Here is a 19,644-nt window from a genome sequence, read left to right as displayed (position 1 = left end):
ACAACTTGCTTTCCTAATTATCTTTCTATCATCAGCAAATTTGGCTACAATAATTTGGTCCCTTCATCCAAGTCATTAATATAGATAGTAAATAGTTGAGGCTCCAGCGCTGATCCCTGTGGCAACCCACTAGTTACAGTTTGTCAACCTGAAAATGATCCATTTATCCCAACTCTCTATTTCCTACTGGTTAGCCAATCCTCTATCCATGCTAATATATTACCGCCAACACCATGTGCAGTAACCTTTTATGTGGCACCTTACTGAATGCCTTTTGAAAATCCAAATACACTAAATCTACTGGTTACACTTTACCCACTCTGCTTGTTACATCCTCAAAGAATTCTAATAACACTAATAAGCTTGTCAAAGGCTCCAGTAATATGGCAGTGTGGCTTCAGATAAAACTTACTGTGGCTAATAGTCTGTAGCTCCACAGTTCTGGGGATTCTTTCCACATAGTTGGGCGTGCAAGACTTCCGACTGACTTTCGACTTGAACAAGGTGTTCACTAATGTTGACTTTCCGAGCCCACTTTCACCTGTGTCAGGAGAGAAAGAAACATTGCTAAAAAAAGCAGCATTTATACTTTTTTATATATTGCTAGAGAGTTTTAGCTCATAAAAGCAGTGACAAAAACAAAAATGAACCACATATATTGGTAGTCTGATATCAACTGTGACTTCAATATGAACAAGTATTTTCCGAACTATTTACTCAGCAAGTCCAACCAATTTCTGTCTTTCCATAGTGACAATCCAAAGGGGAGAGGAAGTCAGCTTTTGTTCAAAGTGCTTGCCATGTCTACTTAACAAAGTGTAGGTTACTTATAAAAATATTTACGGATATTTATGAAAAAAAATTCCTGGAGCCAACATTTTGGGGCTCCTTGCCTCCAAGCCATTCCTATGACGAACTATGTGCACCTTGGAGATGCCTCGTTCATGTTGCTGGGAACATCGCTTTGAAACAGCCTGGGTGCACACTTAGAACTGCACGAGCCCAAGGAAGCGCACCATTTATCACTGCCATGTGTTCACAGCAGGAACAGAGAGCAGGTCTTCCCCAATCTCTGACCTGCATTCGGTGGGAGGAAGACACTAAGTAGAATCTGTTTTCCCACTGAAAGGGAAAGTTGGAGTGAGCACCTCCCAGCACTCAATTCAAGGGGACTATTGGCAAAAGGCCAGAATCAGGTTACATGATAGCTTTGAGTTGGCAGGAAATGATCTTATGTTATGGTAGCATCCAAGTGGAGAGAAGAAAATTCCAAAAAAAAACTGGAGATAAAGAAACTAAATTGACTGACAATTCAGGTCTCTGGGTCGATTCCTACAGTGCTTTATTTTTTTTTTATTTGTTTCATGAGATGTGGGCGTCACTGGCAAGGCCAGCATTTGTTGCCCATCCCTAATTGCTCTTGACAACTGAGTGACTTGCTGGGCCATTTCAGAGGGCAGTTAAGAGTCAACCACATTGCTGTGGGTCTGGAGCCACAGGTCTGCCAGACCAGGTAAGAATGGACCCAGGTGGGTTTTTAACAATGATCGATGATAGTTTCATGGCACCATTACTGAGACTAGCTTGCAATTCCAGATTTCTTTTCATTAATTGATTGAATTTATTAAGTAATTGCATTTAAATTCCACCAGCTTCTGTGGTGGGATTTAAATCCATGCCCCATGGCATTATCCTGGGTCTCTGGATTACTAGTCCAGTGACATTACCACTATGCCACTGTCTCCCCTAAATGTGCTGATCCACTACCCCACCCACCCACCTACCCCTTGCAGGCACCAATAGTGGGCACTGTGCCACTGGTATCAGTGATCAGGGACAAGGAAGGGTCACCCAGACACTCTACTCTAGATCTCTTTCTCCTGGTTGAAAGTCCTGCCAAGACACACGTGCTTAGACTTGCATGCGAAGATTGACTACCTTCCTGAGGAATGAGAAGGTGTCAACCCCCAAAAAACTGGACCCCATCAGGAATTAATACTTTCTGAAGAGGGGAAGCAATTGGCTAAATTGAATTCAAACTGGAAACTAAAACTCAATAGTTTTAGTATTGTCTAGATAATACAGACACAATTCAATAGCTTTTTTCTTTAAATAATGTCACAGAAAATATTAAACCATTGGAGTTAGAAATGTGATTAAGGCTGTCACCGGATATCAAACAGCCTTAAATGCTAGGGATCAGTAATTAATGTTCAACCAGGAAAATGATAACCCATTATCTATGTTTAAAGAGCATCACATAACATTAAATTAATCCAATCTTTGATGCTATTTATGCCAGATGTTTGACAGTAACTGTTAAATTTACTTTGTTAACCAACACCTCCGATTTACATAAAACTTACCTGCCACTCAACAGCATTTCTTTGGAGCCTCAGACAACTTGACAAAGCTCTTGTTAGCATACCTATAAGAAACTACCTGATCAACTCTTTCAAGAACGCTTGCATATCCCTCTTAGCTGCTCCCTCAATTCAAATCGCATCATCAGCATAATCCAGTTAATTTAGTTGACTTTGCGGTTAAGGTGTTTAATTTTGGAAATGGTTCAAATGCTCACCGGTGTCTTAGTTACACCAGAACGTGTAAAACAAGCAACACCATCAATTCCTATTTGGGACAAAGTCTTTTCCTTATTTGCTTTCAACAAAATAATCAGTACTAATTCAATCGGGCTCTGAGCTTGACATTTAAACATAGATGTTACCAGTTTTCACCAGCCAGCAGTCCTCTACAGGACCATTGCAATATAACAGTCCTGGATCTTTTCTGTCCACAAGACACACCATGGGTGGAATCTTATGAGTGCTGTGGTGTACCCGATGGTGGGACCAGAGCTTGTTGTAACTTATACATCCACTGCAATTCCAGTTCCCCACGCAGTTTTGTATGTAAATTCGCCATGCGGAGACAGGCAGGGGGAACACGTGGGATCATGCAGGGGTGGCCTTTCATTCATGGAACCCACTGACACTGCCCCAAGCACCATGATCGCCACAGATATAAAACATTCTGTGCTTCCAGCCTCAAGGGTCAGCAGCCTTCCTTTCATGTATCTTCAGACTAACAAATTAAAGATACTACTTAAAGCAAAATGTTTCTGCCTTCCTTATTTTGCGAAAGTCACCACCAACTTCACATTATTTAGTTTACCTGAAGCCAATGTGAAGCTCATGGCAGCCAGCAGGCAACGTCCCGCCCCATGGTTTAGTGATACCTCCCTGCAGGTTCTGCTCCAGGCTGTCAGGGAAAGGCGGGACGTTCTCACCAAGGTGGCCTGGATGAATGTAGCAGAGGTCTCGAACTGTGGGGGTCATTTGTAGAACATGGGTGCAGTGCTGCAAGGGCATCAATGACTTGCTCAGATCAGCGAGGGTAAGTGGTCCTGGCGAGGCTGCTCTATTGTTTTATTCCGTGGCTTCATGTCTTTAATGCAGTGGAATGCATGAGCAGCTTTGGTGCCATTCACTTAATGATGTTGTGCCAAGATGAAGATTGGCATTGTTTATGTGATTGGATGTGTTGTGCAAAAACCACTGCAGGATGAGTGATGTTAATGCATGTATGCAATGATTGCGATGCATCATTTGCCACGTCATTAAATCGGCACTGTCTGCTGCAGGATAAACAAAGCCACAACCAGCATGAGTGTGCTAGTACGGGATGAGGGGTCCCTGACATAAGGCTGCTGACCATGGCTGAGGAGGTGGCATCGGAATTCGTGAGAGAGGAGGGAGGGTAGGCCGAGTGGAGATGGCGAGGCAGGAACCACATGGTGTAAGGATGAAGAGTCATCTCTGCTCTTGATGCTAATGTCAGGGTAGCACCTAGATGTAGTGAGAGAAAAAGGAAATTGAAAGTTTTTGATCATGAAGGCAGCACAGGTACTGTGAAAATTGCCACGATTGAGAAGATTTATAAAATTTGATCCACTCTAGGTAATGTTTTGCTTGGTTACAGATGGATACAAAGATGTTTTTTGGAGGCTTATGGCAGGAGGGCAATGATGTTTTCAAAGCATCTCAGGAAATGCCCAGTGTCCATATCTCATTGGAATTTGAGCCTTCACTCTTCAATGATGGCTGTTTTCCTGATGATTATTAACTTTTTCCAATACTGTCATGCCTTACATTTGTTTTCTATGGTCATAACTTAACGCTGCTTGCAGTGGTGTGCAGTCGCATTCATCGTAGTCCGTAGATGATTTCAAATGTCAATCACATGAAAATGTAGCAACGCTTTGTTAAGATTGCAGTGATGAATAAGACCTCATGCAAAAGGGAATTTCTGTGTGGAATTGTTATGTTTCTCCTCCCTTGGTGATGTGGCTTATTGTTGGCTGAAACATGAATCACTAAGGTGCTCGCTGATGTCCCTTGCATGTCTCTCCATGGCCCTCAGATCGATGATGGCATCGTTATCATTGTTGTCCTCACCCTCTTGATAGTCATCTTCATGAGGGCTGGTGTTCCTCCGCCTGCAGAATGTTGCTGCATCTAACTGCAAGGTTGTGCAAGGCACAGCAAACAATTATTCATGACACCCTCTCTGGTGTGCACTGAAGAGTCCCTCCAGACTGCTCAAAGCAATGGAATCCCATTCTCAGCATGTCAGTGATGGCTCTGGTGGATGTGTGTGCAGCATTGTACCTCTCTTCAGCAGCACTTTGGAGATGGCGTACTGGTGTCATCAACCATGTACAAAGGGGAGTAACCCTTGTCACCCAGGGTCCATCCAGTTACTTTAGCTGGTTCCTCGAAAACTGCTGGCAGCTGGGAGATCCTCAAAATGTATGAGTCATGACAGCTTCCTGGGAAACATGCACAAACATGCATGATACGTCTCCTGTGGTAGCAAACCAGTGCACGTTTAAACAGTGGAAGCCTTTGCGATTGACAAAGACAGCAGGCTGGTCCCGGGGGTTCAAATGGCCACATGAGTACAGTCGATCATCCCTTGCACTCTAGGGAACCCAGCGATGGCGACGATGGCCACAGACCTTGCTGCCTGGCTGTCCTTGTCCACAGATAAGTATATGAAATCGCTGGCATGTTGAAAAGGGCATTGGTCTCCTCTTTGATGCATCCGTAGGTCGCAGACTACAAAATGCAACATATGTGAAAAATTGAGTGCAGCAGTTACCTTGAGGGCAACTGGCATGGGATTCCCATTGAAGACGAGCAGCTGCGGGTCATGTTGCAGGATCCTACAAATTTCTGTGACCAGTTCATGTGACATCCTAAGGTGTCTCTGGCATTGCCTCTGACATTTGTAGGCAATTTGTCCTTGTCCTGAGGATGCGATGACGTGCCAGTGCACATCTTCGATAATGCCATGCCTGGATGATATCATTCGGAGCTTCCTCACCTTCCTGTCTGCCTGTTGCTGATGCTTAGGCATCATGAGCTGAGGGAAAAGAGCCCTCCTTCGTCTCTCCCTCTGCTCATCTTCCTGTGGTACTAGATAAATTGGGTGTATGAGACCTATGTCGCTGTGGCTTTGTTGAACAATAAATAAGCAGAGCATGGCGATTCAGCCCTCTGTTGACACTGAGCTGAAACATTGAGGTAATGAACAGCTCCCTTATATCTGCCTTCAAATTGCAGCCAGGTAGAAGACACACCCACTGTCGTTTGCCTCCACCCACTCTCCTTGCTCTCCTCGAGTGTCCACATGGTTTCCATTATTGTTGGAGAAAATGGTGCATGTGGAATTCAGGGCAAGTCTCCCCAACTTCCAACCTCCTCCTGCAACCTTCCAGCTTGAGCCCATCACCCTTGACCTACCCAATGTTACTGTTACCCTTCCCTCGGTAACCATTGAGCCTCCCCCCATTACCATGCACAGTGTAATCATCAATTTATTCATGCCATCCTTCCCCCTGTTCCTATCGACATGCTGACTTACTCTTGAACCTCCTCACATCGAACTGATCATTGTTGCAGAGTCCCGCTCCCTTCCATATGAAACTGTCAAACACCCACCCATTAGTCTTCACCTTCCCCCCTACATAATCCATTTTCCCCATTGACTGTGACCATTCCCTCTGCTAGCCAGTACCTTCAACTTGCTCCACAGCTCTCCGGCATTGATAGCACTCATCCCTCCCTTTAGGTCCTTGCCAAATATCTTCACACTGTACTGATCTAATCCACCCACCACCCCTGTGGCCAACAACATGCATCTTCACCATCAACATCAACCATTCAACAACCTGGACACACCACTCCACCCTCTCCTGCTCCTCCATGCACCCGATTGTCCCACCCTCCCCTCCCCAATTACCCTCTCCTGCCCCTCCATGCACCCGATCACCCCACCTTTCCCTCCCCGACTACCCTGCCCTGCTCCTCCATGTAGCCCATGGCCATGACTTCACTGCCATTCTCCGAGAAGATTCACTCTTGCTGGAGGCAAACATCCATTCCAATGCTGGCATTAGTTTAGTGGATGAGTTAAAGCGAGAACACAGACTTGAGTCTCAACTGCACAAACCCGACTGCTGCATGCCACGTTGAAACAATCGCGAACCGGGTGGCACAGGAATATCGCTCATCGTTCACTTAATCTGGCAGGTAGGACTAAATTGTAGCTATGCATATGTAACGAGTATTCATGTTATTAAATGAATGCAAAGCTACAATCCGCCACAGTGCTGGGGGAACCCCGGAATGCCGCAAACCCACACCGACTTAATTCCTCTAAAATATTCTGCTGTCAGGAATCTGAAAAACACCTTCTGCCTAATTATATCACCCGGCATGCCACCAAATCCAAAGTGGCGGAGAGCATAAAATTCTCCCCACCATTCCTCAACACCCCTTCCCCCATAAAACTATGTATTTCCAAATTCACTGCCACTATTTTTAACCTTTACATATTGCCAGAGCACAGCTTCCTTCTCTGCAATCTTCACAGCCACATTGACAGCTAGTCCATATTCAAACACAGGAATCACTTTAATATTGCATCAATTAACATATTATGCAACCCAATAATTCTCCCAATCTCCACTCCACTCTATTCCACCAAAGGAAATTTCCTTTAGCAGAGAGGTCAATAACCAGAGGGCAAAGATTTAAAATAATTGATAGAAGGATTAGAGGGAAGTTCAGGAGAAATGTTTTCACCAAGTGGGTGCTGGGCGCCTGGAACTCACTGCCTGAAAGGGTGATAGAGGCAGCAACCCTCATAACATTTAAAAAGTACTTGATATGCACTTGAAGTGTTGTAACCTACAGGGCTACGGAACAAGAGCTGGAAAGTGGGATTAGGGGAGATAGCTCTTTCTCAGCCAGCACAGACACAATGGGCTGAAAGGCCTCCTTTTGTGCCATAAACTTCCTATGTTTCTAAAAAATATGCACACTGCGAGGAAATGTCAAACATTTTAATTTCTCTCCTAAATATAACCTGAAATGATTATGAATTGATCTAGCACACGAGGGGTCTTCTATATAAATAAAAGCAAAATACTGCAGATGCTGGAAATCTGAAATGAAAACAGAAAGAAATACTCAGCAGGTCAGGCAGCATCTGTAGAGAGAGAAGCACTGTTAACGTTTCGGGTCTGTGACCCTTCATCAGAGGGGTCTTCTATAAAAGTTGGACAGTTCTCTCATTTTTGAAATGGATTAGAGCTGGGTGTTCATAATGTACACTTACAGTTAATATCTGAAGCTCCATCAAAATTGCTATCAACGTGCCTTTTTTTTCTTTACGAGCACAGTTTTACTAGATCTGTTGTTTAAGTAACTAATAAATTTGCCTCTAGTAATCTAGGAACGAATCCTGCCACACTTTCTTTGGCTCACAGATTTATTTTACTCAGGGTCCTGAGTTATGAAAAAGGACCCAGATATATCACCTCAGTCAAGTTCCGGTCGAACTCCTTATTGGACACTTACAATGATTACTAAATCCACACATCATACGATGTACCTGCTGATTATGTCACTGGGAAAAAGCTCCTTAAATCCTATCAAACATTTTTCAAGCAAATTAGTTCTTATTGCATTGCAGTATTGTGAACTGCACCATAAGACTAACAGAAGCTGACATGACGTCAATAGTTCCACTGTGTCGATGAAATGAGCAGAAAAAGTGTCACAAGAATGGTAAATCATTATGCGCGCTATAATTCGCTTAACTTCTCAAGACCGCTATTAGATTTGGTCACGGAAAGGTTAGAATTCCAGCAACATCTTTTAATAGACAATGTACATCAGACTCTTGTGCTCCTAGTGGAGTAGAAAATAACTCTGCTGGCAGGAGGAGCAGACCCAGTACGACATGTCCTAACTTCCTGTGAGACACTGCACAACCAGCGTGGGAACAATCTCACTGTCATGACACAAACAAACCAAAAAGGCTAAAGGCAAATTTGTCAATGACAGCATGTATACTTAATGCATTATTAAACACTGCCGCTTTATATAATTCAGTCCACTGCACTGAAAAGCTCAGACTCGTTGCCAAACATAACATAACTCTATGCTACCTGCTCGGTTATGAAGACTTAAATGAGAGCATGGCACATTTAACTGGTTATAATGAATGCTCCAGTTAAATTTTGAACCAGATTAAGGCACAGTCTAGTGCTTTAATTCAGCTGATGTCCCCAATTTTAACAGAAAACATGCTGGAGCATTCATTACCAACCATGACTAAACAGACAGTACTGAGTTACACCAGCTTAGCTCCTTATTGAAATCTGCCCTTTTATCACACACTGAAGTCTATTCTCCAGCAGTAGGTAGAACCGATTATATACTAAAAATCGCATTATATGTGTGTCGCAAGAAATACATTGTCTCCTGCTTACGTGTTAAAATAAATTCTGATTCTGCCCAGCTTTCTTATAAGAGTGAACTCAATTAGACTGGACTTACTGAAACCCCAAATGTAAATCTGCCTGAGGATATGGAGATCATGGACTGACTCTGAATTCATAAAACTGACAAGATAATGTGGAGAGCCACCACAGCTATGAGCAGCGTACAATGTGTGAGACCACATTAAATGCTCCACAATTTATGAATACCTGAATGATAATTAAGACTCAATATTAAAAGTGCATTGTCTCGCTTTGTTGGAAAGGTAGGGGGTGAAAGAGAATCATCTATGAAAGTTATTGGGTAAACAGTTATAGAGTCATAGAGTTATACAGCACAGAAACAGGCCCTTCAGCCCATCGTGTCTGTGCCGGCCATCAAGCACCTAACTATTCTAATCCCATTTTCCAGCACTTGACCCGTAGCCTTGTATGCTATGGCGTTTCAAGTGCTCATCTAAATACTTCTTAAATGTTGTGAGGGTTCCTGCTTCGACCACCCCTTCAGGCAGTGCGTTACAGATTCCAACCACCCTTTAGGTGAAAATTTTTTTCCTCAACTCCCCTCTAAACCTCCTGCCCCTTGCCTTAAATCTATGCCCCCTGGTTATTGACCCCTCTGCTAAGCGAAAAAGTCTCTTCCTATCTAACCTATCAATGCCCCTCATAATTTTGCATACCTCAATCATGTCTCCCCTCAGCCTTCTCTGCTCTAAGTAAAACAATCCTAGCCTTTTCAGTCTCTCTTCACAGCTGAAAGGCTCAAGCCCAGGCAATGTCATGGTGAATCTCCTCTGCACCCTCTCCAGTGCAATCACATCCTTCCTATAGTGTGGTGACCAGAACTCTACACAGTACTTCAGCTGTGGCCTAACTAGCATTTTATACAGCTCCATCATAACCTCCCTGCTCTTATATTCTATGCCTCGGCTAATGAAGGCAATTATTCCATATGCCTTCTGAACCACCTTATCTATCTGTGCTGCTGCCTTCAGTGATCTATGGACAAGTACACCAAGGACCCTCTGTACTTCCTAGGGTCCTACCATCCATTATATATTCCCTAGCCTTGTTAGTCTCCCAAAATGCATCACCTCATACTTCTCAGGATTAAATTCTATTTGCCACTGCTCCACCCATCTTAACAGCCCATCTATATCGTCATGTAATCTAAGGCTTTCCTCCTCACTATATACGACACCACCAATTTTCGTGTCATCTGCAAACTTACTGATCATACCTCCTGTATTCAAGTCTAAATAATTAATGTACACTACAAACAGCAAAGGACCCAGCACCAATCCCTGTGGTACACCACTGGTCACAGGCGTCCACTCGCAAGAACAACCTTCAACCCTACCCTCTACCTCCTGCCATTAAGCCAATTTTGGATCCAATTTGCTAAATTACCCTGGATCCCATGGACTCGTACCTTCTTAACCAATCGCCCATGTGGGAACTTATCAAAAGCCTTACTGAAGTCCATGTAGACTACATCAACTGCTTTACCCTCATCTACACATCTAGTCACCGCCTCGAAAAATTCAGTCAAGTTAGTTAGACACAATCTCCCCTTGACAAAGCCATGCTGACTATCCTTGATTAATCCCTGCCTCTCCAAATTGAGATTAACCCTGTCCCTCTGAATTTTTTCCAATAGTTTCCCAACAACCGATGTTAGACTCTCTGGCCTGTAATTACCTGGTTTATCCCTGATACCCTTCTTGAATAATGGTACCACATTCGCTGTCCTCCAATCCTCTGGTACCTCTCCTGTAGCCAGAGAAATTTGAAAGTTTGTGTCAGAGCCCCTGCAATCTCCTCCCTTGCCTCACATAACAGCCTGGGATACATCTCACTGGGCCTGGGGATTTATCCACTTCTAAGCTCGCTAAAACAGCTAATACTTCCTCCCTTTCAATGCTAATATGTTCAAGTATATCACAATCCCCCTCCCTGTTATCTACACCTACATCGTCCTTCTCCATAGTGAACACAGATGAAAAGTAATCATTTAAAACCTCATCTACGTCCTCCGGCTCCATGCACAGATTGCCACTTCGGTCCCTAATGGGCCCTACTCTTTCTTTGGTTATCCTTAAAAAGGATCTTATTATAAGGTCACTATTGCCTGTGGTACTAATCCTGGACTATTTCCCAGAGTTGGCAACTTTTATTCTTAACCTCTTTTTCTCCTTTTTTAAAAATTTATTGATACAGCGTTGAAACAGGCCCTTCAGCCCACCGAGTCTGTGCTGACCAACAACCACCCATTTATACTAATCCTACATTATATTCCTACCACACCTTCCCTCAATTCCCCTACCTATACTAGGGGCAATTTACAACGGCCAATTTACCTATCAACCTACAACTCTTTGGCTGTGGGAGGAAACCGGAGCACCCGGTGGAAACCCATGTGATCGCAGGGAGAACTTGCAAACTCCACACAGACAGAACCCAGAATCGAAACCGGGTCGCTGGAGCTGTGAGGCTGCGGTGCTAACCACTGCACCACTGTGCCACCCCTTTCCTGAAGATATTCATGGCTCTATTCCAAGAAGAGCAGAGAGTTTTCCACAGTGTCATGGAATAAACGTATGCCTCGACCAACAAAATAACTTGCATTCATATAGTGCCTTTGACGTAGTAAAATGTCCCAATACACTTCACGGTAATTTGACACCGAGCCACATAAAGAGGTTTTTGGACAGATGTCCAAAAGCTTGGTCAAAGAGATAGGTTTAAGGAGCATCTTAAAAGAAGAGAGCGAGGTAGAGAGGTTTAGGGAGGGAATTTCAGCTTAGAGGCCTAGGCAGCAGAAGACATGGCTGCCCATAAAGCAATCATTTATCTGCTTGTGGGAGCTTCCTATGTGCAAATCATCTGCCACATTTATTACCAATGAGAGCAATGCAAAAATATTTTATTGACTGTGAAACTTTGAATTTCATTAGGACATGAAAGATACAAGTTTGTCATCTTTATCTGGAAGTCAGTATTGCGTCGGGCTCAATATTGTTATAGGTTTATCTTCACTAGAAAGTTCAGCCTCTTTGCGATGTTCATTGAGTTAAACTCTGAATCTTATCCACACGCAGAGCTTTCCCACAGACCGAGACATGAAGGAACAATCATCACCAAACTGAGGAGCCTTTTGTTTGTAAATAAATGGCCAGTTTAAACTGCCAGTGTATACAGGCTAATCATAAGAACATAACAGCATAAGAAATAGGAACAGGAGTAGACCATGTGGTCCCCCAAGCCTGCTCCACCATTCAATACAACCACACCTGATCTTCTCCCTTAACTCCACTTTTCTGCCCACTCCCCATATCCCTCAGTTCCCCGAGTACCAAAAATCTGTCTATGTCAACCTTAAATATATTCAACGATGGAGCATCCACAACCCTTTGAGTGAAGAAGTTTCTCATCACAGTCCTAAACCCTTTATCCTGAGACTGTGCCCCTGTGTTCTAGACTCCCTAGCCAAGGGGAAACAGCCCCTCAGTGTGTACCCTGTCAAGCCTCTTCAGAATCTTGTATGTTTCAATGAGATCTTTTGGAAGTTCCATGACACTTACTAGTTTGATGATTGCACAACTATAAATGCAGAGATTTCAATTTTTACATTAAAAGCGATACTTAGCCTGAGGCTGAGTACAGAAGTACTTGGGGTAAAATTTCCACAGGGGTTCTCCTGAGCTCCCAATGTAACTTTGGCAAGGAGAGACACTGTAAATAGCTGCTAACGCCATCTCTCCATGGTTTCCACTCTTTCACCAGAGTTATGGCGATCTGAGTGCCAGTGTTTTTTTTGCCTTCCGCTTATGAAAAGCAATCACTTTTCTGAACAGAATCTTTGTGGACTACAGCTGGGTGTTTTTCAATCTAAGCGGATGTGTTCCTCTGCTGGCACAAAGGAGGCCCTCCTCGATGGAGTGTGTTCAGTAAGAGTTGCTGATTGCAGTATAGTCTGTGTGATAAGGGCCAGTATCCTGAGAGTCTGTGCTTGTATTTCTAAAGCTACCTCAATGGAAAGGGTTGGAAAATTCTCAGCAAACTCAAGAGCGAGATGTAGCATAACTACTTTTAAAGGCGCAGACCACAGGCTGCGACTAGATCAATTCCACTGCAATCAGTGAGTGCTAGTATGTTTAAGCATCCCCCTTCTGTGATGTTAATGGACTCGCACACCATGCTCGACCAATAAAGGACACCATCACAAAAACATTATGGATTTTCCCGATCTTGGCAACACCCTGATGTCAGGACCCTGCTTGAGGTTTGAATGCGCCTGTCATGAAGTCCCCCACATGACAAAAATGAGGTATATTAATTTTGTCATATGAACATTAATTTTACACTGTTGCTGGAGTGAAGAAATGACTTGTTTAAAGAGATCATCAGACATTTAGCTGGATAACATTTGCATACTAAGAGACAGTGCTTGAAGAGACAAAGCAACTACTCCCTGTTCCAATTAACCCAAATGGACTTTGATCATCAGACATTGAAGGTGCAAGAAAGCTTGCATTCCAGTGTCTGCTAAGATGGAAAATCCACAAACGCAGGAGTGGTTAAACCAGCTGGTCACATGACTAACCTGCTGGCCTAGGCTTTTTGAACTACACACAAGACAGTTTGAAGACAGACTGCAGATTGCAACTGAACCTGGAACAAGAGAGCCTCTCTCCTGGCTGGCACTCTCTCGATTTCTCAAAAACCTCCGGACCCACTGAGGTCACTTAAACCTCGAGAGAAAAGACTCCTACATCGAAATAAGTTAAAGCGTGCACTGGGCCCCAACGAATGGCAAGACTTACTTGCAACCAAGGACTCCACATCGAACTCAAAGGACTGTAATTACAGCCCAGCTATTGCCTCAAACCTTTCCCCTTTGTTCTTTCTACTTTCTCTGTCTCTATCTGCGCGTGTGCTTATTGCGTATGCATGCTAACATGGTCGCGTCGCGTACTCGTAGTCATTAACCAAATTAGAGTTCAAGATTAATAAGCTTCCACCTTTTGTTTAAATCTAAGAAAACCTGTCTGATTGATTTCTTTGCCTTCCAATTGGAAAGCAGTGAACAAGGATTCACTGAAGGTGGGGGGGTGGTGCTGGGGGGTGGGGGGGGAAGAGCTAAAACACAGTGTTTTTAAAAATTAAACCCTGTTATGGTTAAACCAGGCAAAGGCTGAGAGGGAACCCCTAGACCCCTTTCTCACCTGGTCATAACAGCACCGAACATCAGCATTTTGCGGGTGGCAACCAATTAATGGGTCACCTCCGCGATATCCGTCCAATTACGAACGGTGGGTGTGATCAGGTGGCAGGTGTTAGAAGTAGCGGGCCCCATTTAAGGGGCACCCCTCTGGATTCAAAGTGCAAGCAACCAGAGAGAATCAGCCCTGATGCAGCAGTCTATCAGAGCAGTGGTATGGAAGTCTGCCATGCTAGGGCAGTGCCAAGGTTCACCGAGACTTCATGACAGAGGTGGTCTGCACCAGGCGGAACATTTTGTTTCTGGAGAGCGGCAGGAGGAAACCTGCCGGGCAAACAAAGGAGGTATGGCTGGAGGTCACCAGAGAGGTCAGCAGTCCCAGCATGGTTAGTAGGACTAGGGTCCAGTGCAGGAAGCACCAACGACTTTCTGTGTTCTGTCAAGGTTAGTGTGAAGCAAAGACAAGCTGTCAGCCGTGCATATCACAGAATCGTTACAGTACAGAACGAAGCCATTCGGCGCATCGTGTCCACACCGTCTCTCTGAAAGAGCAATTCCCTCAGTTCCATTCCCCGCCTTCTCCCCATAACCCTGCACATTCTTCCTTTTCATGTAACTGTCTAATTCCCTTTTGAATGCTTCAATTGAATCTGCCTCCACCGCACTCTCAGGCAGTGCATTCCAGACCTTAACCACATGCTGCATGAAAAAGTTTTTCCTCATGTCACTTTTGCTTCTTTTACCAAATACTTTAAATCTGTGCCCTCTCGTTCTCAATCCTTTCATGAGTGGGAACAGTTTCTCTCGATCTACTCTGTCCAGACTGCTCATGATTTTGAAGACCTCTATCAAATCATCTTTCAGCCTTCTCTTCTCCAAGGAAAACAGTCCTAACTTCTCCAATCTATCTTCACAACTGAAATTCCTCATTCCTGGAACTATTCACGTGAATCTTTTCTGTACTCTCTCCAATGCCCTCACGTCTTTCCTCAAGTGCAGCACCCAGAACTGGACGCAATACTCCAGCTGAGGCCGAACTAGTGTCTTATACAAGTTCAACATAACCTCCTTGCTCTTGTACTCTATGCCCCTATTAATAAAGCCCAGGGTACTGTATGCTTTATTAACTGCTCTCTCAACCTGTCCTGCCACCTTCAATGACTTATGGCACATATACACCTAGGTCCCTCTGCTCCTACATCCCCTTTAGAATTGTACCGTTTATTCTATATTGTCTCTCCATGTTCTTCCTACCAAAATGAATCACTTTACATTTCTCTGCACTGAACTTCATCTGCCACTTGTCTGTGCATTCCACCAACCTATGTCCTTTTGAAATTCTACACTATCCTCCTCACAGTTCACAATGCTTCCAAGTTTCGTATCATCAGCAAACTTTGAAATTGTGCCCTGTACACCAAGGTCTAGGTCATTAATATATATCAGGAAAAGCAAGGGTACCAAGACTGACCCTGGGAAACTCCATTCCAACTTTCCTCCATCCCGAAAAACAACCATTAACCATTACTCTTTGTTTCCTGTCACTCAGCCAATTTCGTATCCACATTGCTACCCCCGTCCCTTTTATTCCATGAGCTACAAGTTTCATATCTTACAGGGACGGCGCACCTCTGAGCAGGAGGGCCTCAAAACAGGCAGTGATTAGGTACACCGAGGGGATTACTGCCCACTGCCAACCCTCACCTGAGGGAAGGGAACAAAGTGATCTAAGCTTCAGAGGATGGTAATGTAAGCCCTGGACAAATGCAATGACAAGAACATCACTTCTGATAGTGAATCAGGATGGGCAAATGGGAAGGTTAAGTTCATCCTTACATTGCAGGAGAAATGAGCACACGACAGCTGCTAGAGGAGATATTCAGGGGTGCAGTGGCCAACCTGACAATCTTGACACTCATGGAGGAGGAGGCCCTTGACATTGCAAGGGTAGCAGCAGTGCAGGCAGTTGGGGATGATGAGATTGGTGTGAGACAGAGGGAGAGTGGAGTTTACTGAATGCTCCATGTATGTGCTGGGGAGCAACTTTCAACTCTGCAAAGTTGTTTCCAGTGAATACCACTTGATGTGCAGGAGGATGCCTGCTGAAGTATCTGCTGAGACGAAGGAGGTCGAGTAACTGATGTTTCCTCTCTTACACAGGATCGATGCTGGAGAATCAGCAGCAGACGCTGAGTGTGGAGGTCATGGCCACCTCAGAAGGTGACTTGCACTTTGAAAAATCACCGTCACAGGAGTCAAGCGCACCCTCCTCCGGTGCAGATACACGCACGTCGGTGGGGCCTTGGGCGACTTTAGAACGGGTGGCACAATGTGCGCATCACGGCACGTGAGCAGCAGCAGGTGGTGGAAGCAGAGGCCACTGTGGGCAGTCCCCATTGGAGGACGGAGGGCAGCCATGCTTACCCAGTTGGAGATGCTAAGCCTCGGGGGCTTGTGGAGCAGCAATGGGAGATGTGTGGATATCTGGACTGGCAGAGTATCTTGAGGCAGTATGGTCCCTTGCAATGAAAATGGAGGAGTCCATTCATGACACGAGCACTGCAATGTCTCAGGCAGATGAGCTCCTCTATTGATAGAGTGGCCGCTCTCATGGAAAGACACATGCAGCAGTCCATCAAATGGATGCAGTAGCAGTGAGCTGGCAGGAACAGATTGTATGATGCATTCTGTAGCATCGATGGTGCATTGCTGCATGCATGTCCAATCAGGTGTCCACACCTGGTAAGTGCGGACCTGTTGATGGGCCGTGAAAGGTCTTGGGCAGAAAGGGATGATGTAGATGGTGCCACTACTCAAGGGATCCCATCTTCTGAAGACACCCCTTCCGCCCCTCTGACTGAAACACACGATAAGCCTCACACCCCCATAACTGAGGCCGTCCCTGCACAAATGCCATCATGCGCATAGTGACCCCAAGGAAGGGTGCCACGGGCATCTCAACCACCAGGACACCCTCTTGAGCAGCCTGCCTCCACATCTGCTCTAGCCCCAGGGGCAGCACCATGTAGGAACTCTTGCAGAGAAGCAGCATTAGCATCACAAAGGGGTTCACCTGGGTGCACATTATAAAGCTTTTGTTAAATCCATGCACTTTAATATGAGTAAAATGACTATGTTTGAAAAGCGACATTTGTCGTGTTGTTTGTTGTGGGTGACAGCGACATGGTCACTAGGTCCTGCCTGTGTGTGAGGTCTGAGAGTGCCATATAGCCATGTGCTCTCGCAGAAGATTTGCTGCATCATGAGTGCTAAACCCTATGAGAAGCGGATCTGTCCTTGCACTCAGGAGAGGTGCTGCTATGCATAAACTGGTAGTCTATTTGAGTCTTCCATTGGAGGATCTTCCCTACTCAGGGGAATTAGGGTGTCCCAGGCTTCCCTGCCATCATGGTCACTATGTCATTGCACAAGTCCAATCTCTGGGTTATCTTGACGTGCCTCCAGTTGATACTCCTCATGATCCTCATCCTCTGACAAGGTGGCATGTTCTTCCCTATAGACCTCATCCAGTTACACTCCTCTCTGGATGGTCATGTGCACAGTACGACCACAACAATGCGCATCGGTCAAGGCACCGACTGGAACCACATCTTTCGGAGGCCGATGGTCTACTCAATGGTGGCCCTTGTGCTAAGATGGCAACAGTTGTATTGCTCCTGTGCCTTAGTTGTGGGTTTTCGCACAGGGATCAGCAGCCTCTCTTTACCAGTACCCCACGTCCGCCAGGAGCCATCACAGAGCCTGTGTGGTAGAATGAACAGCTGCAGCACCTGCGAAAGCCTCAGAATGAATGAATCGTGAAAGCTGCCAGGAAACCTCATGCACACCTGAATGAAAGGCGTACGATGGTCGCACATGAGCTGAACATTTTATGAGTGGAAACCCTTCCTGTTGATGAATGCTCCAGTCTGAGATGACGGGGCTTTGATGGCACCATGTGTGCAGTCAATCACGCCCTGCACCTGAGCTAATCCTGTCATTGAGGCAAACCCCAAGGCTCTCCGTGCCTGACTAGCCACATCTCTGCTGACGATGACAACATCAGATGCCGTCACAAAAAGTGCACCCGTCACCTGAGTTGCGCAGCTGTGGGTGGCCGATTTCGAGATCCCATAGAGGTCAGCTGCTGACCCCTGAAATGAGCCAGAATCTGGAAACATCAAGGTCACTGTCAGCTTGACAGCTACTGAGCCTTATGGCATTAGGTTATTTTCCAGGGTGTGCACAACTCAGCCAGAATCTGCCTCAATAGGCAAAGCCATCAGCAGCACTGCTGCTTCAATGTGCTGATCCTCTGGCAGTGCACTCCATTCCCCAGGTATCCCTTTTTTGGTCTCTTCTGCCCTTGACCACCAACCTCTACATCCATGGGCACCTTGTGACTGCCTTAGTTGCTGGGGCTGGTGCTCCTCCCCACTGCTCCAGCCCACCTTTGGCCCCCATTATCAGAGACAGCGTCAGGAACTAGGACCTCAGCTGTCAAACTTCCCTGGCAAATTTATGAAAGAGATGATCTCCAAGACCCACCCTCTCAGTCACCAATCCCAATGGCAGGTTAGTGGATGTGCATGAATGTCTGCAGGGCCTGTTTAAAAATGTGCACTGCACAATACAGAATAAATAATTTTTCTACATCTATCCTATTTGCACATTGGAGTGATACCTAACCTTTTGTAAACTGCAGTGATAACATTGCATTCACAGTACAAAAACAGGCCATTTGGTCCAACAGGTCTACACACCAGTGTTTATGTCCCACTGAAGCCTCCTTTCAGCTTAATTTTACCAGGGTAGCATCAAGTCAGAGAATATATCAAACCAGAATAACACCATACAAATACCATTTAAAGACAGGCCAAACAAGTTACGGCAAAACTGTATTCCAAATAGGTTATTTAAAGACATTCTTTGAGTGTTAAGGAGAGAAAAAACAACTAAAGTGCAATTACACAAGGGCACCCGATAAACAGACAATGGCTTTCTTCCACAAGCTCTATAGAATGTGTGGGGGGTGTTTTACGATGAAAGATTTGGTAACATGAAAGCAGTTTGCAGTGTGCTTACACTGAGGAATTCGAGGCTGTGAAGTAGATAGGGTCAGGAGGTCCAGATCAGATTGGGCCCAGGTCACTGGAACAAAGTTACTGTGCATCAAACTAAGCACTCCACATTATTGCTTTGTACCATCTGAATTGTTTATATGTGTACAGACCTTGGGCACAATCTGGGGTGATATGTGGACACAGAGCTGTCTGTTAAAATGCAAATAAGCGGAGTCAATTGGTTCACACTGGGAAGATAAAACGTTGAGGATCTTAAATAAAAGTCTTTTCATTAAATGGAATGGTGAGTTTTATCTATATTACCATCAACAATAGCCTGATAATTACTATTAATCTTGATGTTCTCTGGGATCTTATATAAATACATCAAGTTGATCATCGAAAAAAAATGTTTTTCATCATTTTTTTAAAGAAATCTGAATTCACAAATATTCTACATCATAAATAGTCAATAATTCAATCTCAAGTTTAAATGTTGATCA

General features: G+C 44.8%; 1 protein-coding gene across 8 annotated transcripts in view; it reads right to left on the bottom strand.

Moving 5' to 3' along the window:
• The window catches only part of septin12 (septin 12), a 414,646-nt gene that overhangs the window by 83,551 nt on the left and 311,451 nt on the right, over positions 1-19,644 (bottom strand). For all 8 annotated transcript variants that reach the window (XM_068056451.1, XM_068056452.1, XM_068056455.1 and 5 more), the window contains one exon: positions 413-541. In XM_068056451.1, coding sequence (XP_067912552.1) covers positions 413-541 — 129 coding nt within the window. The remainder of the gene's footprint in view (positions 1-412; positions 542-19,644) is intronic.

Source organism: Heterodontus francisci, chromosome 24 (genome assembly GCF_036365525.1).
Source record: "Heterodontus francisci isolate sHetFra1 chromosome 24, sHetFra1.hap1, whole genome shotgun sequence".
NCBI classification, from domain to species: Eukaryota; Metazoa; Chordata; class Chondrichthyes; order Heterodontiformes; family Heterodontidae; genus Heterodontus; species Heterodontus francisci.
Note: the sequence above shows the minus strand (reverse complement) of the source record. Positions and strands in the feature narration are given on the sequence as shown.